Source organism: Colobus angolensis, unplaced genomic scaffold (genome assembly GCF_000951035.1).
Source record: "Colobus angolensis palliatus isolate OR3802 unplaced genomic scaffold, Cang.pa_1.0 Scaffold196, whole genome shotgun sequence".
NCBI classification, from domain to species: Eukaryota; Metazoa; Chordata; class Mammalia; order Primates; family Cercopithecidae; genus Colobus; species Colobus angolensis.
In genome coordinates, this window is record NW_012115110.1 from 4,959,302 (window position 1) to 4,981,791 (window position 22,490).

At 41.7% G+C, this 22,490-nt stretch overlaps 1 protein-coding gene across 1 annotated transcript in view; it reads left to right on the forward strand.

Moving 5' to 3' along the window:
* Positions 1–22,490, forward strand: part of ADCY2 (adenylate cyclase 2 (brain)) — a 420,021-nt gene that overhangs the window by 195,310 nt on the left and 202,221 nt on the right. The window contains exon 3 of the mRNA XM_011940963.1: positions 16,977–17,126. Within this exon, the coding sequence (XP_011796353.1) occupies positions 16,977–17,126 (150 nt within the window). The remainder of the gene's footprint in view (positions 1–16,976; positions 17,127–22,490) is intronic.

The following is a 22,490-nucleotide window of genomic DNA, read 5'->3' on the forward strand; positions in this document are numbered from 1 at the left end:
GAGCTTGCAGTGAGCTGAGATCCGGCCACTGTACTCCAGCCTGGGCGACAGAGCGAGACTCTGTCTCAAAAAAAAAAAAAAAGTTTTCTTAAAATTATAGTTTCTATACTTTGAGCAGTTTGGGGCACATGAGAGGCTGTCAATTATATTTGTTGAATGAAAGAATGTATTTTCATTCAATACATTAATAAGGATATTTCCAATTCTTATATGCTGAATCGTAGGTGTATGTGGGATTATATTTATTCATTTAATAAATACTTACCAGTACATAAGCTCTGTATGGATAACCCAATAAGTTCTGTATGGATTACCCAATCTATATATAGGGGAATATAAAACAGGTGGGATCTTGACCCTCAAGGAACATAGAGCAGAACATGAAAGGCAGACAATAAGCAGATGGAGAAATGCAAAACATTTACTTTTGGCAAATGATGTTGGGGAAGTATCAGGGAGTATTACTCCACTGATGTTGGAGAAGTATCAGGGAGTTTTACTCCAGTGATACTGGAGAAATATCAGGAAGCCATCCTGGAAAATAGCAGGAAGGCATTCAGATAGTGTGCCCAGGGAGCCCCTGACATACAAGCCAGGAATGAAAGTGCGTGTGCAAGGCCTTGAGCCTGGCCAAGTTGGAGCACCCCAGAGGAGGGCTTGGTGCCTAGAGTGGAGCTGAGACAGGACATGTATAGAATTTGGAGACGCAGACAAGGGTGGGTTGTATAAAGAATTTAGGGTAGGATGCTTTCATAAGAAACATATTAAATTGGAGAGGCCCTACTTTTCTGTGTCTAGCCCTCAGAAGAAAGATGCAGGCTAGAGGTATACCTTTGGGCGCTGGTGTTATTTAGATGGTGTTGAAGAAGTTAGGTATATGGATGATGCTGCAAGGGAGGACTTGGGGGAATTTAAAGAGAAGTAGACCTGGGTAGTGCCCTGGAGATTGCCAACATTCAAATTAAGGCAGTGGAGTCAGTGAGATGGGCTGACCCCAGGGTGCCTGATGCCAGGACAGCTGAGGCAGGCTGGGATTCTCCACGCTGGGATTCTCCATAGGAGAAACGGCCCCGCTGCTGTTGAGAGAGCCACTCAGGTGTGAGGTCAGGCGAGAGTAGGAAGGAGGCGTTGGGTTTGGCAAACTTGAAGGTAACTGATATTCTTGCCTAGAGTGGTTTCGGTGGTGCCTTGGGTTGCCACATGAAATGGGTTCGGGAGAGACAGGGATCAAGAACTAGAAAGAGCTTAAGTAGACAAGTCTTAGAGGCTCAGCTGTAAAGGGAAATGAGAAGTGGAGAAGATGGAAGGATGTGTGTGTTAAGGAAGGGTGTTGTTAGCTAAGGAGTAGGCTCACTGGCTCTTGGGAATGATTCAAAGAGGGAGAGATGGATGCCGTAGCATTAAGCAGTGAGGAGTGAGTGAGCACAGTGGCTTAGACTTGCTGTTGCCTGGAGACAATTGATAGAGTGATGGTCCAGGCCTATGTGGTTTTCTTATGCATTGAGAAGGAGTTAAAAAGTGCTTTTCTTGCAAATTATGGAATTTGGTTGTCAAATTTGGTCTAAATAAAGGAATTTTTAAATGCATAATCTAAAATCAAACTGGTTTTCTTCATTTCTGTTCTACTCCCAAGTGATTCTGATGCCAGGCACGGTTTTTTTCTCATCAGCATCTTTCACTGCAGTGATTGCTATAGAAATCCTTGAGGTGTGAAAACTATTCCCTGTAGCAAGCACAGAATTTAAATGTTTCTGTTAGGAAAACAACTCTTAGGGCCACCTGACCATGGGAAGCTCTGCAGTCTGTATCTCTTCTCTTTCCAGTGTAAAGATGAGTTTTGAGGACACTCTCCTTTAAACTATCAGTAAACTCGTTTGCTGCTTTTATTTAATTTTATATGTGATGTAGCCTTATGAAATCATGGGAAAGATATTAAATGTTTCTCAAGTAAATAATGAGAAAATAAATATCCTGATCTGTTAAAGTTCATTTTATAAAAAAAACTTCATTACTTCATTACTTGTTACCTAGTGTGCCCACTCTTTATTAAGGTCCTTAAAAAATTGGTACCTCTGGACTAATAGTTTTAGTCTGGATTGTTAAGCATCTAATTGTTTTATGCTTGATTTTTTAGTGGCAGGTTTATTATGTAATATATCCACTGGAAAAAATGGAAATGAATATTTTTAACATTTTATACTCATTCTTCAAAATTCTAGTAGGCTTGGATGGATTTCTGTTTTATTTCTGGCTTGTAATACCTCTTCACACCATCAGGAAGCATGTTAATTCATCCCAGAAATGCATTTAGACTTGGGAACAGTGGAGAGTTTATTTTGACCATGACAGTTCCAAATGAGGTTTGGGGGTTTATCTCTTACTTTCTTTATAAGCTGAAAAAGTGTGTGTGAAGCCCACCATATGGAAAACACTGTTATGCTTCCTAAGAGAAGTGTACCCAGTAAGCTTAAGTATGTGATTTTTTATAAAGCACAATGGTTTTGTTAGGCAAATTATCCAAAGCTCATCTAGGCACAACAATGAGATGATTCTAGAAGTTGGACCTAGACTGAATGTGGCAGAAATTTTTTCTTGTACTATTCAATGCCTGATGACATGGGAGAAGTCTCAGAGTAATAAAGGGTGCATGAGACGTCTTATTCCAGAAAAGCAAATTCAGCTGAAGAGAGTTGTTAGCAATACACAGAGCTCTTAATCGAACGTTTTCTTTTTTCCCTAAAACATAATAATTTCCATTTTTTTTTTATTCTTAGAAGTGATTCTGAATTTCTCACAGTTGGATACCAGCAAGAAAAAAAGAACCTAGATCCTATAAAAAGAAATCATTTCCCATTTAGAAGTCACCTAATTAGGTATTTAGAACATCATGCACTATAAATAGGAAACCTCATGTTATTGCCTCAAGAAAGACAGGTCTTTATGTACTTCAATGAAATGACAAAATAGTCAAATATGTGGCTTTTTGGTTTTTATGCAATGCAGATACAGGGTGTCTTTGTTTGGGCTTCCCAGAAGCAGGCCTTAAGATAGGGATAAATTGGGGGGTGGCCTAGGACAAACCCTGAACCATAGTGAGGAGGACAGGACAGGGAAGGAGGAAGCTGAGCAAACCAGAGTGGTGGTTTGGGGTGAGGCCTTGCCACAGTCTGATCTCATGGGAAGCACTGGAGTTTATTCTACCCTGAAGCAGGAACGTTGGGCTTTTGTACACCTGTGTTTGTCAGTCATTGACTAAGTGAGGGATTGGCTGATGATGGGAGGGAGCAGGGAAAATGGGAGTGAAGGGTGAGGAGAGTGGTTTAAACTAAGAGATAGCTCCAGTCACCAAAGGGCGACTGCTGGATAAGATTGCACATGAGTCTGGGCATGGTGGCTCATGCCTATAATCCCAGCACTTTGGGAGGCCTAGGTGGGCAGATCATGAGGTCAGGAGATCGAGACCATCCTGGTTAACACGGTGAAACCCCATCTCTACTAAAAATACAAAAAATTAACCGGGTGTGGTGGTGGGCACCTGTAGTCCCAGCTACTTGGGAGGCTGAGGGAGGAGAATAGTGTGAACCTGGGAGGTGGAGCATGCAGTGAGCTGAGATCCTGTCACTGCACTCCAGCCTGGGCGACAGAGCAAGATCCATCTCAAAAAAAAAAAAAAAAAAAAGAAAGATTGCACACAAGAGCTATTAACTCATAAACTGAGCTCTGAGACAGGCACACTGGAGAAGCCATAGGAATCCCAGGAAACCAGAGATGGAGAAGGCACAAATAGCTCAACTACAGAAATGCAGGCTGATACGGTGTGCCCTATCACCAGAATCTCTAGTATGGGGCAGTTATCACCTAATGAATAACACCTCATGAAAGGAAGATATTCTGACACCAGCTGGTTGCTGCAAAATCATGCAGGCACTAACCATCCAGCATTAGGGGAGACCCCACAAGTTAAGGGCTCAGAATTCCACCAGGCTGTCCTTCAGATGCCAACCATGCTTGTGGGGGAGGGTGGTCCCCAGGTCACCTGCATTTCTAACCAACTGACTACAAATTCCAATTTCCATGACCTCCCCTGCACATCAGTGTGTTCATCAACCACTGAACTTTGGTGTCCAAAGTTTTTCTTGGGGTTTCATCTCATAGGTGTGACTGACTGAATCATCATCCATGTGATTGAACTCTTTCTAGCTCCCTTCCCCAGAGGTTAGGTTTATGTTATGTGGCTCAAAGCCTCACTCCTCTAATCACATGATTGTTCATGCAGATTGCCAGACATCCTGAGCCTCATCTTTCTTGTAGGATAAACTCAGGTATAATCCAAGAGGCTCACCAGTAACAAAAACATTCCTATGACTCAGGATAGTCCAAGGATGTAATCTTCTTCCAAGAAATAAAAGACAAAGACCAGCCATATTACTTACTATACAAAAGAATATGCCTCTTTGAAGAGTAGGTTTTACATGGAAGTTACCTGTAGACAGAAGAGAACTCAAGGAGTAACCCAGAGAGCACTGGGAGGACAGGCTTTGAAGAATTAACATAACTCTAAATTTGACCAGTTTGAGCAGTCAATAATACATCTTTAATTTACTTAATGTTACCCATAGTCATCAAAACTAATTCTAAGCTGACATAATATGAGCTTCACACATCTCATGAGTGTCAACAGAGACCCCAGATCACAATGAACAGAAAGCCAGATTGTTTTAAGTAAATTTGTGAAAGGGGGTTGTGTTGAAATATCTCACATCCCATTTTTTTAAAGTTTGGTCAGGCCTCCTAGGACTAAGAACCTCCATGTCTCTATCCTCTCTGAGTGGCCCATGTCTGCCTCTGTGTACAGCTGCCCTGTCCTTCTTTTCCCAAAAGCCAGCTTCTTGATTCGTCTTTCTGTCTGTACAAAATTTCATCACAGAATTCCCAAAATGGTAGCTTCAACTGCCAGGTTACATGGTCTTCATCTTGGTGCCCTCAATCTCTAATACTCAAACCTAATTTCCTGGAGACAGAATCTGACCAACCCAAAAGTCCACCTTTGGTTTTGTTAGCTGTGATTTTGCACAAGTTTGAAGTATTGAACTTGGGGTGAGTGGTCCCTGTTTGCTGCTCCAGACCCATAGTCACTGTTCTCATCCTGCTGTCCCATGGAAGTGAATGTGAAGCACTGTGTCACCAGCTCCTTTGTCCTCTGGCTTCAGGTTGGGTCAGGCAAGTGGGAGGCATGGCCAAGGAACTGCAGGGCAAGAGGAGAATGAGGTCAGGGATTGAGGCTGTAACAGCCCCTGTGCCAGGACACAGGTTTGCAGTGACTTAGCTTCCACCAACTCCTGTTGGGTAGCTGACTCCCCAGCAGTAACACCTTTCTCCAGATTCTAGCAACATCTCCCTCCCTGTATTAGTCTGTTCTCTTGCATTCCTATAAGGAACTACCTGCTATAAGGTAATAACATTATCTTATTACCTGAGACTGGGTAACTTATGAAGAAAACAGGTTTAGTTGACTCACCATTCTGCAGGCTGTACAGGAAGCATGACTGAGGAGGCCTCAGGAAACTTGCAATTGTGGCGGAAGGCGAACGGGGAGCAGGCACATCTTCACACAGTGGAGCAGGAGAGAGAGAGAACAGGGAGGTGCTACACACGTGTAAACAACCAGATCTCATGAGAACTCACTATCACAAGAACAGCAAGGGGGATATCTGCCCCCATGGTCCAGTCACCTCCCACCAGCCCCCTCCTTCAACACTGGGGATTACAATTCAACATGAGATTTGGGTGGGGACACAAATCCAGACCATATCACTCCCTTTGCCTCCTCAGATCTATACGTGGTGACGAAACTTCTATTACTATCCCTGGGATGCTTCCGAATTCCTTGTTGGTTTTCCTGCCAATACCTTTTTAACTGACACTTCATGTGACTTATAGCTCTTTCTTGCAAGCCATCTTTTTCAAGTGAGAACTTGACCAAATCTGGACTTACGGGGTGTGTTAGATGACTGCTTCTTGTCTCAGAAGAAGAAAAATGAGCACAGAAAGGAAGTATCTGCTACTGTCTCAAAATTTTTGGAAGAGAATATAGATAGCAAGTTCATCATAGTTTTCATAACTGTTTTATTTAATTAATTTGTATATTTATTTACTTCATCAAAACCTTAGTTCTTTGGTGATGTGGTTTTCAGACTGTTCTAAGGCACCCAGGGACACTCCAGGATATTATAAAATTTCAAGGGAAATACAAAGAGGCTCAGCAAACTACTCTTGAAATAGTTCATCGTTTCAACGTTAGATCATGCAGCATTCCTTTTTTCACATCATGTCTTTGCAAAGCTGGGTTTCTGTTGTTGCTGTGAGCAAAAACCAGTATGATGCAGAGATTAAGATGCAGTGGGAGATGTAGGTGGCAGTCTTGAATCAGAATCCGTGTTCTGTAAAGTTATGCAACACTCAACAGGCACATTGGCCACTGATACATCATTAGTATTTCACCATGATTATCTAAGAATGAAATAAAAATATTATATTTTATTTTCATATATGGTGGTGCTAGTGGTTTTTTGCATCAGGTGCTAAGTTGTTTGGGCATAATACTGAAGTTGCTTTGACCTCACTAAGTAATAAACAAAACTCCTAGGAATTTCCTTTAGTCTAGTAACATGATAAAAAGAATTAATGAGTATTATGAACCAGGAAAACTGAGGAACCTCTGCATTAGTGGTTTTATTTTTGCAATTAGCTTTATAATAATGTCAGAAGAAGTATAATAATGTCAGAAGAAGTTTATCACCAGTCTTCCTTCAATCACAAGTATTTGTATGTTCTCATATAGGAAACTAACTAATGATGATCCCAGTGGCAGAAACTTCATAGCCATCACCCTGAGAACCTAGTGGCTGCAATTAAAATCTCACTTCTCCAGCTCATGAGAAGCCTGCCTTGCATCATCTCAATTGTTTGTTTGCTTTGTTGAGTTCTATTGTTGGCTTGTTTTATTGCATTTATTTTAATGACATTGATTTCTTTAGGGGAAGAGTACAAAATTTAATTGATTAAAAATAAATACCAGCAAATGTTTTGTGGAATGACTAAAGGGTATTTAATGAATATCCTATCTTGGTGCACATTGAACCATCATGGGTAGTATATGGAATTTCTGCAAAAGAGCTACCAGCCCCAAATGTCTAAGGCTTGCCCATTTTGACATTCCAGTGGATTCTCTGGTGATGTATATGTAAAAATGTCTTTAAAACTTAGTGTCATATTGTGGTGGACTGAATTGTGTTCCCTCAAAATTCTTATGCTGAAGGCTAACCACCTCAGAATGTGACTGTATTTAGACATAGGGCCTTTGAAGAGGTGGTTAAGGTAAAATGAGATCTTTAGGATGGGCCCTAATGCAATCTGACTGGTGTCTGTATTAGAAGAGGAGACTGGGACACACAGAGACACCATGGTTGTGTGCTCACAGAGAAGAGACCCTGTGAGGTCACTGAATTTTTGTCCCCTCTGAAACTCATGTTGAAGTTTAATTGCCATTGTAACACTATTAGGAAGTAGAACTTTTACGAAGTGATTAGGTCACGAGGGCTCTGACCTCATGGGTGGGATTAACACTGTTATAAAAGGGAGTTAATCCCATTTTTTCCACTTGATCTTTTGTGTTCTGCCATGGGAGACCAAGCATTCCTCCCCTACAGAGGCTGCTGTGCTCAAGGCTCCTTCCTGGAATTAGAACTGCCAACCCTGCCATCACCTTGATATTGGACTTTACAGCTTCCAGAACTGTGAGCTGAGAAATTTCTGTTTTGTAGAAGTTACCCAGTCTGTGGTCTACTGTTATAGCAGCATAAAATAGGCCAAGTCACAGCAAGAAGGCAAGCGTCTGCAAGCCAAGGAGAGAGGCCTCGATCAAACCTAAGTACACCTTGGTCTTGGACTGTAGCCTTCAGAACTGTAAGGAAATAAATGTCTGCTGTTTACGCCACCCAGTCTATGGCATTTTATTAGTAGTAGTAGTAGTTGTTGTTGTAGTCGTAGCATACTATTGCACATATTTAGCAAAGCCCACTCCTTTTGATTGTGGTCTTTGAATGCTATTGTCTGGGCAAAACAGCTGCAGTCTTGTCCATTTGGGAAAACATGAAATGTCACTTGGTGTTTGGGGCAAAAATAATACATGTTCTCTGACAGAAATTTACAAGAAGTCAGAGTATGGTGCCAGTGGGTTTAAAAATTTGTCTTTTCCTTCTTACAGGACATGGTTTACAGAAAAACATACACCAGGAGAGGAAGGAAGGTGGTTGGGGTAACCCCAAGAGTACACTCTGGGGAGAGTGCTTCTGAGGACCTTTCAGTCTTTGATTCTATCAAGGGAAGCAGCTGCCAGGCATGCCCTTTCCTAATGAGTATAATTAATGAAACAACCAAAGTTTCGTTTGTAATAGAAAAGTTTTTGTTCTCCTCTTCCCAAATGGTTTCAGTGATGCATCCTTTTATAATTACACTATGACTTTATGCAGCATATTTTGGTCAGACCAAAAAGGACATTCCAATTCAAAGTAGGCCTTGTGAATCACAGCACTCACTATTTTTCTCCTTTAGTTGGAGTCCGTGACTGTTTCGCAGCATTTTATAGCCTATCATTTTGTAACGGATGTGCTTACCAATATCATGTTTAAATCTCCAGGTGAGATTGGCCGTGGCATCCTGTGTTGTTATTCCTATACCTCTGTGCAATCTCATCTCTCCATTGTCCTGTTACATTTGATGTCAATGTTTAGAGGCCCATATCCTTTCATCAGGTGTTTTCTGATTCAGTCATAATCAGTGGGGCAGTCTGCACTTTTTTTGTGTAATTCCAAATTGACCTTCTATTGTGTAGATTATGAATGCGACTATAGGTAGGTCACAATGCCAGTTGCAAATACACAATGCCAATTGCAAAACCTCCTCCCCCTTGTACCCACAAAAGGCATTTTATCCCTTCTGTGTGCTTTGTTAATAGAAGGGGAATACGCCACATGTTCACGCTAAAATGGAGTATTATTTTCTCCTAAACTAAGCTGCATAAGTCAGAGTCTCTAATAGCCTTGGTCATGCTTTTAAATAAACCTAAATACCTGTCAGCTTTCAAATTTTTAAATGAGTGGGTGTGGACCACATGTGTCACCTATTAAGTGGTGGTGAATGAAAAGAATTACAAATGGTGTTTAAATGAAGCAAAACTTCATTGATTCAGATTAATTAGAGAGATGATCTGTCTAAATTAATGAAAAGTCTGAATTAGAGTGTGTTAAAATTTCTTTCTTAAGCATTTAAGTCCACTGAAATCACCAGAACCAGGCAAAGTGTATATTGTTTGGTGCGGATCCTTAGGAGAGCTGATTTAAGACTAGTAAAATTGTTGTTTTAATTGGTGTATAATTTCATGTTTCTAAGTTTTTGAAAGGCATTGAGGTGTAGCACTTAAAAATGTGTCCTCCTATTGTGTCATTACTTTAGGAGACAGGGTTTGGGAAGATACAGAGACTGGCATTTTTAATAAGCCTCTTGGAAGATCCAGGACCATTCAGGAATTTGGGTTTCTGAAATAAGCAGGTGAAACGTCTTTGGAATAAGTAACATTCATTCAACTATCTGAATTCAAAAAGACCAAAGAGATAATGATTTCTATAGGTCTCAGTGGCGATGTAAAGTTTAGGGAATCATTGATTTGTTGCCTGACTAAATGTAAGATGCAATTATCCAAACATCAGACTGGGTCAGGAGACAGTGTTTCGGCTGTCTGGACAGAGACTAATAATGCTCACAAACATGCTTTGTAGTGTATAGGTGCTCTCGGAATTGGGCTTGAAGCTATGTTGAGACAGAAGGTAGTAGGGAGAAGATCTGGTAGTGTTGCTTTGCAGAAACGGTGTGCAGAATAGGTCAAGGATGAAAAGGAAACATCTGCCCTATTTTGGATGCAAGCAAAGTGGAATAGGGATTTCAGTGATAGTGATTGTGTGATTCCTTCTGCTTTAAGTTATCATAAAGGACTAAGAAATCTGTGGAGAAATGTAATGCTCCATGTAACTCTTCAAAGATATTCCATCATAGAAATTGATGACGGTGTTGCTTTTTCCTTTTCCATTTTTATCTTTGTAACTTCCTCATACAGCTCATTTGCTGCTTCTTCTCTTTTCCCATAGTGGAGAGGAGCTAAACCCTGAAGCTAAGATTGTTCTGTGTGCTTGAAGTCAAAGAGAGAAAGGACAGAAGAGTAAACAGGGTAACAGTACCGTCCTCTGCAGAAAATAAGGAAGCCATAAATCTTCATGGCTTGTGTTGTTTTCTTCTATGGAGCCCTGAGTATTGGAAACTCCATGTTATTCTCTTTTCTCTGGTTCTAAACTATAATTGAGTGAAACTTCCCCATCATTTTCAAGTTTGCAGTCACTGAACTGAGAAGTACAGGTCTAGATTTCTGCATGGTTAATTCAGCTTTCTCTTCTCGGAGGGAAACTGTGTTCTCAATGAATTAATTTGTGGGAGGAACTTTCTATCACGATCTGAGGATCTTCTAGGCTCATCTCTTCCAGTTGACTTTTAATGAGTTGCTGGAGCAGTTCTGAGATGAGCAAAGAGCCCTCCAAGCTGCCATACTCTATTTTTGTCTAGTTATTGGCCAGACATGAGCCCTATCAACTTATAAGACCCTTTAGCCCTTCACTCCAAATATATCTGAAAAAATAACATGATGTCTGCTATTCCAAAAGACTTAATAGCAACAGATGTGGTATAAAAAGAATAAAGAAAATAATAATCATGACCAACAGTACTATCTATTTTGTAATGGAAACTTCCATAGGAAATCAAATTGCAATGGACTCCCCATTTTTGGTTCTAGTCTTTTAGCCCAAAGCCCTAATAACATCCACTGTTGAGACTGTTGGTGTTTCAATTTTCTTTATACCTTTCTGTCTAACTCCACTCCTCCTCATTTGGAGGGACTTCAAATTAGAAGATCCTAGCACATGACCTAAGGATCGTTGGATGTCATTAACCAAAGCACAGTGTTCCTGATTGTCACTAAATGACTGATAAACAGCAGAAAACCTGGGGCCACTGCACATAGCAAATTTAATTCTTAGAGGGCTGTGAGAAATGCTAAGGAGATGGGATTGGGATTCTCTGCAGCCGTGTCTGAGAGATCAGTTAAGGAGAACTGTACCTGATCATTTTCTTGCCCAGGCAAGAGCGTTGCTTTCTGTAAGCCAAATTGGATGCTTATGATATGTGGTGAGCTTACTGAATATTCATTCCTAGCTCTCTTCATCATGTTCTTGTCTTCCCTTTTATTTTCCTTTGACTTATAATTGGAGTTTTTGCATATTTATGATCTGCTTTGCTTTAAGCTGATGACCTGTGTCAAATGCTATAACTTTTCTCCTTTGACATTGTGCAGTTCATAGAAAACAAACAAACAAAAAAACCTGTCATTAAGTGATGGCATTTCCCGCGTTACCAGGAGCCTGGCTTTGCCCTCAGCCTGCAGGGTGCTGCCTGGTGTCTGCGTGGGCCATTTTAGTTTGCCACCCCAACATGAGGTTAAGAATTAGAATAGTAAACTCTTTAAAATGCATAATTACATCAGAGCCACAAGGAGGAATCTGAGTGGTCACCCAACTCGTGATAATTTCTCAAATGCTTAAAGACAATGACCTGATACCCTTAAATGTTTTCTTCCTGGGTGAAATAGTCCTCAGATGGGTCACACTTGTGCCCCATAACCTGGGTGAGAGCAGCCTGACCCTCCCTTCACTCTCCTCTCAACAGGCACAGATGCATGAGCTGAACCAGTAAAGGCTCCATGGGCATATGGTCTCCAAGAACTTAACATAACTTTAAATGATGAAAGCACTTTGCAGCATAAATACAAATGCTTTATAAAGAAAAAAATCAGTTTCTTACAAAATAACTTGTGTCTCTTTAGAAATTCCTCAGAAATGCCTTCCCCATGCCCTAGAGGGGGTTGCGTGTGCTGGAGAAATTTGGCCGTATGCATATGAATTAGGGCTGTATAGAATATACAGGGACAATCTGGAGAGCCTCTCCTGGCCTGGGGGCAGCACACAGGTCACTTAACTTTTTAGACCTTTTGTTGCCTGGTCTATAAGGTGAAATAATAAAACAAGTCCCTTCTCCTGATTGCATTGTTCTCTGTACTCTTAAGGGTAAAAAGATACAAGGTATATTTAGAAGGGCTATGGTGGTCATTATGAAAGGAGCAAAATAATAATAATAATTTGCTAGTAGACACCATGCTTCCGAGAAGTACAGGATTCATTAATTTGCATCCTCTGAGAAAGTGTTGACAAATCACCCCACATTTATATCAAGAGAAGATGGGGAGCAGTGCGGACAGCAACCTTCTGTGAGGATGTGTGGGCATGGTTCCACTTACACAGATTCCAGACTCCGCACATGCTCGATTTCAAGACCTGGTTTTAATCTTCAGGGTAAACCTTGACTGCTGTTATTACCTTAAATAATTTATTTCCTTCTAAGAGATCTCTGGAGGCCAAGTTCCTCTCCTGTTTTCTGACAGATGTGAAAGTAGCTAAATGAAGCAAGAAGATAAAAGGAGACATCAAGATGGTATGATGTTATAAAACAAACTCAACATTGTGGAAATAGGATTGTTTGTCAGAGGTTCTGCTTAACAGTCTTCTGGAAAATAAAATGCTTTGATATTATTTTTGAAAAGCAAATTGTAACCTAATCACTTTCTTGCAGCCCTAGGTCTTGTATAAAGTCATTCCATGCATGCATCATTTTAAAAGAAAAATTATTTAGGACATCAATTGTATTTGTAAATGTGTGTCATTATCAAAATGCCAAGGTCAATTCAATTAACCTTAGAATATAGGGATGAAACCAGGTATCAGGAACAGGCTTATAATTCGATAAGTTTTCCATCAGGAAAGACATATCATATTCTATTTGACATTAAAGCCCTATGTTGTTTATTGCTTAAAAGTTTTCCTTTGAATATATAAACTAAAACTCAGTAAGTGCATTATTTCCCATTCTCTGTAGATAGGAGGGGTTCAAATTACATTTGTTGGAAGCAATGCAGCATCCAGAATGAATTACTCCAAGAAGGTTTTTCCTTACCTGCCATGGCAGTGCAAATGTGCCAGTAGAATGTGGCAGTCCCAGAGCATTGGCTGGAAGACAGGCAGCAAGAAGTGCAAAACCTTATTGCTCTCCAGGGGGCCTCCCCTTGCTTGGAATGAGCTTGGAATGTTGCCAAATGTTTGGAAACCTCTCAATGGACAAGAAACATTTGCCTGGTCAGCTACACTGGCTCTGTGCACAGGGCCAGGCAGCACGGTGGAGAGCACCCTGAATTCAGTCTACTGCCACAGAGGAGGACTACCCTATACAGGCTGCCTCAACGTAGGGGAAGAAAAGCCTGTGGCAAGCTCTGTTGCAACAAGGGCCTCCAAGCGAAGAGAATTCACAGGAAATAAGTGGGGAGTGGGATTCCGGGAAAACAGGATAAGACAGTACTCGCATTCCAGAGGGTAGAGACTCGCATTGGAGCCTCAGTGTTGGTATCAAAGTGCCCCATTTCTATGTCCTGCAGAGGAAGCCCAGGGACAGATGATGGCTTCATTCAGTTCTGTTGCTTCCACTTGGTTTTTATTGTGGAGGAATTTACTCCCTAAAATGTTGACAGGTTTGCTTCGAAGGCATTTTCCGAGGAGGAAGAGAAAAAGCTCTCATGAATAATCACTGAGTCATTTTTATTATTATTTCAGCTACACCTAACACGGAAGGAGTTAGTATTTTCTAATTCTGAGCAGCATGGTTTGCATTGGTTTCTCTCATTTCCTGCATTCTTTGGTGCGCTGTTCTTCAAAGCGTATCCAGCAATGACAAGGTCTGAAGAACTTATAGCAAAGCAGATGGTCATTTTGCAGAAGCAGAGTATGGCAAGACTTAACTGACAATGCACCACTGGACATGGTGCTGAAATCGACTCCTATTCAACTAGTGGAGGGTCCCCTCAAATCGGAAGCCAGGAAGGTCATCTGGACTTTCCACATGCTCCAGGATTGACATTCTCAGAAGAGGTGATGTGTCAAAGTATGGCCTTGGGAAGGAAGAGAGCCCTGTGATGCTAGAAAATGTGTAGAAGTAACACTGAAGACAGCCACATTGCTCTGAAGCACTGGGCTGCTGCACCCGCTTACACACAGACTGTGAGCACATATGCCTTCCACACAGAGCTCGTGCGTTACCTGCGTATCACATGCACACACATCACCAAAGCATGCATTTCACACACAGATTACATGCATGTATGCATACCACATGCATATACCACACACAGATCACACACACAGAGGAATTCCCAGTAAAGATTTTAATTATCCATACTAATGGGGAGGAGATAAAATATAGATACATAACTGGACATTATGGGGGTTAGCTGTGAGAATATGGGTGAGCTTTAGGATCTCCCTGGCCCCAAATCTCTGTGAAATGAGTGAGTTACATGAAACGTCATTGAAGGCCCCTTCTAATGTGCATGATTCTGGACCCCACTTCTATTGTGCTTCTGCATTTATTCACAGAGAACCTCATCACATCATTCTTCCAATTCTAACTCTGTCCTTTTTTTTTCCTGTATCCCAAACATTTATTTTCTAGGACTTGAGGAGGCTACTAATTAATATTACTGTTTTCCTCTTGGGTTCAGAACCCTTTGAGAGACAGACAAAGGCATTGGGTAGATGGAGAACAAAATGTCACCTTATTACTCTTACACCTATTTGGAGAGTGCAGTTAGGAATAAATGATCTTGCTGATTATCCCCTGAGTTTACCCATCTTTCCCTACAGCCATCTGCCCTCAAATCGAGGTCTTTCTCAGCACGGAGGCAAGTGGCTCACTAGGTCCACTGCTTGGCTGAGAATGCATAGGGAGGAAGACCCTGCTTATGGGGGAGGATGGGCTAAGATGCAGAGCGTTCATATCCTTTTCCCAAGCCCTCCAGTTAGACCGATTCCTCCTGCTCTCCTGGGCAGAAGTGACCCCCCCACAGAGAGGGAGGACAGCTATGATTCTCTGTTCAGTCCTGTCACGGGGAACTTTGAAGATTTAGGAATAAATTTCCCATGATGGGTTCCAACCACTCCTGCTCACCACGTTGGATGGTTAATGTGATAAAGTGGTCTGTGTTATGGGGAGATTCTTAGGGAGGAGCATAGGATATTTGGGACTGATGCTGCTGAGTGGGTATTAAAGCCACTAGTGACCTGTCTCGGTGAGAATACAAGTCATATGGAAATGGAGGGCAGGTTGGATTTTAACCAGATCTGTCTATCCACTCACAGACAGGTCTGTAGGTCTTGCCCGGGACACACAAGAGCTTGCTCCATGTGAATAGTGGGCTAACTAAAAAGACCATTGTCGGCCGGGCATGGTGGCTCAAGCCTGTAATCCCAGCACTTTGGGAGGCCGAGACGGGTGGATCATGGGGTCAGGAGATCGAGACCATCCTGGCTAACATGGTGAAACCCCGTCTCTACTAAAAAAAAAAACAAAAAAAACAAAAAACTAGCCGGGCGAGGTGGCGGGCGCCTGTAGTCCCAGCTACTCGGGAGGCTGAGGCAGGAGAATGGCGTGAACCCGGGGGGCGGAGCTTGCAGTGAGCTGAGATCCGGCCACTGCACTCCAGCCTGGGCGACAGAGCGAGACTCCGTCTCAAAAAAAAAAAAAGACCATTGTCATACACTGTTGATGAGAATGTAAATGGAATATTTCCTGAGAGCAATTTTGCAATATGTATCAAGAATTTAAAAATACTTACGACTTTTCAGTAATTACGTCTGAGGAAATGATCAAATATGAAGCCAAAGCTTTATACATGAGGTTGACCACTATAGCATAATGCAAATGCACAGAATATTAATAAGTATTAAACAATATGGACATATCTAAAGGACAATCCAGTCACAGAACTGAATATTATCTAAGCATTTAAAATCTTGTTTCTACAGAACTTATATGATCTAAAAAATATCTTATTAAATGTTAAAGCAAAGGACAAAAACTACATTCAGAATGAACTGAAGCTTTTTGGAACGAGATAGAGATCTTGACAAAGTAGAGTATGCCACCAATTTTGAAAATACAGAGGAAAACGGAGTAGGTAGACAAGGCCATATGGACAGCAGAGTGTTGTGCCTGGGCAGGACAATTACAGATTATTTTTAGTTTTTCTTTATATCTTTGTTTTTCTCCCAAATTGTATGAACATGAATTGTTTTTATCATCAAAAGAATAATGAGTTTTATGTTTTGAAAGACTACCATATTTCTACATAAACAAAAGATAATGGGTGAATGTCAATTATCCAGGCTCAGCAAGTACAGTTTCGGTGTGAGGGCAGTTTGTATTAGTCACCTAGTATCGCAATAATGCTGCAAAACAACCATGAAATCTCAGAGGTACACAATAATAGACTGCAGGTTGACTAGGACAGCTCTGCTCCATGTGTCTCTCATCCTGGGACTGGTGGGCTACCCGGAAGTGTTCTTTTCCTAATGAGACGCAAGAGAGTGACTTGAAAAACAAAAGGTCTCCTAATCCTGGGCTGGATCTGGCTCATGGTTATTTCTGTCCACATTGCATTAACCAAAGCAAAGCAGATCTCATGACTGAGCCCAAAGTCAAGGGAGGGACTACAAAGTCGTCTACCAAAGGGCATGGATCCAAAACAAGGGCAGAACTCTTCTGGAGACTGATGTTTTCTGTTAAGCAAATAAAAATGTTACTTTGGAAGCAGAAGTAAAATTAACTTCCCGCAGTTATCTCTCTGAAGACAGTTGCTAATGTGCGCTTCGTTTTGATTATATTCATGAGTGAGAAACAGTCACCCTATTGAGCAGCTCTTTCTGTCTCTTTAGATCCTGGCCAATGTGATCATTTTCATCTGTGGGAACCTGGCAGGAGCCTACCATAAGCACCTCATGGAACTTGCTCTTCAGCAAACATATCAGGACACCTGTAATTGCATCAAGTCCCGGATCAAGTTGGAATTTGAAAAACGTCAACAGGTAATGCATGTTTCATCTTACATCCACATTACTTTAGGCATTATCAAAATGATGCTGTTACTATTAATGTTGAGTGTGGTTCATTCATTCATGAGCTTCAGAAAAACCAGAGAAGAAACCCTGGGCTCTGCACCTGGGAAGTGTCTTAGTCTGCTTAGTGCTGCTATAAAGGAATACCTGAGGTTGAGTAATTTATCAAGAAAAGAGGTTTATTTGTCTCATAGTTCTGCAGGCTGCACAAGAAGCCTGTGCCATATCTGCTTCTGATGAGTGCCTTTCACTGCCTCCACTCGTGGATAATGGGTAATGTGCAGGGATCACTTGGCGAGAGAGGAAGCAAGAGAGAGGCAGGGAAGGAGGAGCAGTGCCAGGCTCTTTTGAACAACCAACTCTCATGGGAACAATAGAATGAGAACTCACTGAAGCTCGCTTCCTAGGGAGGGCATTTATCTGTCCATGAAGGATCCACCCCCAAGACACAAACACCTCCCACCAGGCCTCACCTCCAACATCAGGGATCAAATTTCAGCATGAGATTTGGAGGGGACAAATATCTAAACTGTAACAGAGAGTTATGCTCAAAAGAGCAAAGATGGCATCTTCCCCATGCAGCCTTCAGACCCAGGGACCCAGGATCACCCACAGCCAGATGCACCAACCATCATCAGCAAGTGGCTGGGGAAGTCAAATAAGAACAGTTCGTGAAGAAACTCGCTTCTGGTTAGTGTTTGTGACAAGCGTCTGCACCAGCAGAAGTACGAGCCCCCACCCCCCACCCCCGCCCGCGGCACTGTGCCATCGCAGCACTTCCCACAGCACCTGTTGCCCATGTAGGATGAAATGCTGGAGTCTTCCTCAGGGAGGTGACTGAAGAGTCTGGGGTGGAGCCAGGTGTCATTGTCAGGGCCATCCTAGGTTGCTTGCTGTGGGTGGCACAAATGCACATCAGGGAAATGTATAGACTGCAAGGAAGCATTACAGAAAACAAGCAATGGAGACAATAGGAGATGTGCGGGGAGAAAGATATCGCCAAGCATGGCGGAAAGCAGGCACAACAGATGTGCATGGAGAAGAAGCCATAGAGGGGCCCTGGATTTGCTGTGCTTCACTCCGGGTGATGGCGGATCAGCTGTGTGTTCCTGGGTTTGTGTATTTCTCACTGGGAACCCAGTCTGTAAAGCTAATAATTAGCATGGCTGGCTATAAACCCTCTACTCCCCCTCCCTGTGGGCCTTCATCATATTATCTCTGCTCTTAGCAGTGTTTGGCATATCATGGATTCTTAATTATTGTTTGTTACGTTGTATTGAGTTAGTTCACCCTATACAATTTCATCGAAGTGTATTGTGGTGGGAGCAAAAAATATATCCTTTAAATTTTGGCACTAGTCCTTTGTCTGTGTGTGGATTGCTGAATGATAATCACATTCTTTTTTTGAAAACAGGGATCCAGGATATTAGTTCATTCATTCAACAAATATTTAGTGAACACCAAGGCTGTGGCAGGCATGGCTCTAGGCACTGGGATATAACTGTAAACGCTGCCTTCGCATTGGTATGATTGGCAAATATTATGGTTTGTTGTTAAAAAATACGTTTTGTCTTACCACCTATATAGCAAAGGTATTTGTTCATTTCTTTGTTCTAGATGTGTCTCAAATTCTGAATTCAAAATTAAGAGACACAGACAGTTATTAACTTGGGACTATTATCCAGTTTATCCTTATACACCTCTTTTCAGTAACGTTTTACATCTGGGTTCTAGAAAATTCCACAGTTTTGACAAGTAGCACTTAGCATTCGTGGGTGGTCCTGCTGTAGCGCATGCTGCAGGATTCAAATGTTTTGGGAGAGATCGTTTCCTTTCTCAAGCAGTACAGACTGGAGCAAGTTGGGCCCGACAGACATGTCTTACCTTTTTTTTTCATCAGCTCTGTAATCTCCTTCAAAATAGCACCAAAGCTGCAGAGAACAGAAATTCCAAGTAGACGGATTACATAACCTAATATTTTTAGGAACAGCCTTGATAAAAGCAGTGTCAGGTCACTGACCTCACCTGCACGTCATATTTCTCTGAAGAGACCTGAGCGGCCAAAAGCACATGGCATCCCTTGCCACAGTGACCTGAGGGTTAGAGGAGCCGCATTGACCTTGTGGGGCTCAAGAACTAGACCATGATGGGAGACCTTAGAAAGACATGCATCTACTAGTTTCAGAAAGGAAGCCAGTGATTCTTTCAAAAATAAAGAAAGTGAGAAGGGACACTTTAAAGAAATAAGAACTGAAATTAAATATGTTTAATAGAATACAACTTTCCATCACAGGAGCATTTTGTCACAAGCGTTGGAAGTCCATTTCCAGAGTCTACTCCTAGAATGCAGTACCTTTCTGGTTAGGGCTTCAGAGAATATGTGTCTACGATGAGATGTGTTTGCACTTTTCTCAGACCAGCATGTAATTAAATGGGAAGAAGAGATTATCTTGGTTTAAAAAAAAAAAAAAGCCATCAGTAAGATATAATCTGAGAGATTTAAGAAAGCAAAAACACTGGCCAGGGGCAACCTGTGTGACCTTCATAGAAGGGAGAGGCCTCGGAGACACTGAGACCCAGTAGGGCCACCGATGAAATTCAGGTTTGGGTTCCACATGTCACTTCCTGCTCACCCTGCACCACAGACCACCTTTCGCTTCACCCACAGTCACTGTGGCAAACAGTAATTCATGTCCTTCAGAGTTCTTCATTCAGGAAGGATAAGTGTTGGTCAGCCAGAAAACAGTTTCAGTCATTGTTTAGATACATAAATAGCATTCAATTTAATGTACACGTTAGCAGCTGTGTCAGAGAGAGCTGGTGCTCCCAGAGGTTAAGAGGCGGCCACCTTGGGAGTTCCTTGGCCTCGTTTCACAGCCCCACTCTCTGCTGTCCTTCCTCCTTGGAGAGGATGCAGTGGTGAGTGAGCCCAGGAAGCCGTCCCTCTTCACCCAGGATGGGAGTGTGCGGGGGGCGGGGGGACTATTGAAACCATTGGGACCTGTCTAATGATTCTGAAATCTTTTCAAAATTGCAAAACTCCATACTTTCTTTTCTTCAAATTTTGTGACATTTTTCAGATGCAAGTGAGATGAATTTCTAAAGATCAAAGCCCATGCTTGAATAAAGTGGCTATTCGTACTATAAGATTTTGAGGGAAGAAGGAGTGAAAAATGTTGCTAGAGATTTTCTCAGAGTTGTGTTCTTGCCTTAAAAGTATTCTCGTTATGAACAATAAAAATCATGACTTCTTACAAGGTAGGGAGAAGAATGCATTGCATTGGAATTGAGGCCACCTTTAGAAACCGAAGGTATTCACCTGTCTCGGGTTTTGACTTTTGTCTTAAGTTTCATATCCCGCAGTAAAATCTGCGGCTGTTTCCTGAACACCGTGTAGTGTGGCAGATGGCTCTTATCAGACCTGAGAAAACATATTTCAGTGAGTGTTGCTCTCTGGGGTATGTAATAGGCTCTCAGGAATTAATGAGAGCTGGATTCACAGCAAAACAAAAACACTGTTTGCTAACTGCCTAGGCAGTTGAAATAAATGCTGTTTCCGTAGGAGTAAAAGCCAGGTTTGCTATTTCATAGAGGGAGAATAAACCCTCTTTGATTTATATATTGTATTTATTTTAAAGTAATTTAACAAATTTTTTTTTGTGTGATTTACTTAATCTGAACCATCCTGCGGATCAAATATGATAGAACCTTCCTTTTAGTAAAAAATACTGGTCAAGTGAGGCACAGAGACCCCATGCTATACCTGGATTCTGCAGCTCTCTGTGGGGGTTAGTGAACCAGTAGTCTTTCTGGCTGTCCTTGGATGCAAAATTGTTTTCCTCTCTGCAGAATTTAGTGGAACAAGAAAGTGATCCTTGGGTGGTCATGGTTGGGTAGATAATGACAAACTTACCTGTTGTTAATCCTAATGTGATAGCAGGTATTATAATGACTTTATTGAATACATTTTATGGCTCATTTATTTTGCAAGGTGAAGACTTTTTGAAGTTTTTCTAGATTTGGGCTGCTAAAATTTGGAAAAGCAAACAGAAGCAAGTAGTATTTCTTTAAGTTTTTCTATCCCGGGTAGTTTATGTAGTACTTTATGTGTACTGTTGTATCAAACTCCTATTGCTGCTATAATAAATTTCCACAAATTTGATGGCTTAAAACAGAACAGATTTTTTATCTTACAGTTTCAGAGGTTATAAGTCCACAATCAGTCTCACTGAGCTAAAGTCAAGATATTAGCAGGGCTGTTTTTTTCTGGAGATTTTGAAGGGAGAATTCATTTCCTGGCATTTTCAAGCTTCCGAAGGCTGTTTCATTCTTTGGCTCCCAGATCCTAGCCACTTTTCCACATGTAAAGTCATCAGGATAGAATCTTTCAATTGTTTTCTCTCTCTTCTCTCTCTCTCTCTCCTTCATTGTCTTTTTTTTTTTTTTTTTTTTTTTTTTTTTTTTTTTGAGACACTGTCTGGCTCTGTTACCCAGGCTGGAGTGCAGTGTCATGATCTCAGCTCACTGCAACCTCTGCCCCCTGGGGCTCAAGAGATCCTCCCACCTCAGTCTCCCAAGTAGGAGGGACTACAGGTGTCCACCACCACACCTGGCTAACTTCTGTTATTTTTTGTATTTTGTATTTGTTTCACCATGTTGCCCAGGCTGGTCTTGAACTCCTGAGCTCAAGCGATCTGCCCACCTTGGCCTCCCAAAGTGCTGAGATTACAGGCATGAGCCACTGAGCCAGGCCTGTCTCTGACTTTTGATTCTGCTGTTGCATCTTCTTCCCTTTCTCTGACTCCAACCCTCCTGCTTTACTCTTATGGCTTCTATAATTACACTGGACTAACCAGGCTAATCCAAGATAACCTCCCCATTTCAAGATCTTTAGTTTAATCACATCCACAAAATTCCTGGTTTGCCAGGAAACCTAACATAGTCCCAGATTCCAAGGATTAAGATAAAGATACTTTTGTGGGACCGTTAGTCGGCCTGCCACTCTCTGTCTTCTTTATTCCTACAGCAACTCTAGGACCTAAGTCCCTTTTCCCATTTAAACTGAATAAAGAAACTGTTCACATTACTTGGCCCAGATCACTCAGTGAGTAAGTGTAACTTCCAGGGCCCTGCTGTCTTTCATGTTGGTTTTGCATGGGTTTTCTGGTCTGATCTCTGGGAATGTTAACTGGAGATTTTCCAGGACATGAAGGACTCTTTGATGGAAGTCCTACAAAGAGTAGGCACAACTTTGAGCAACTTTAAGCATCCAACATTGTATCCTGCTCAGAAGCCAATCAGTAGCTGTTCTTCCATTGAATTCTCGTGCACTAA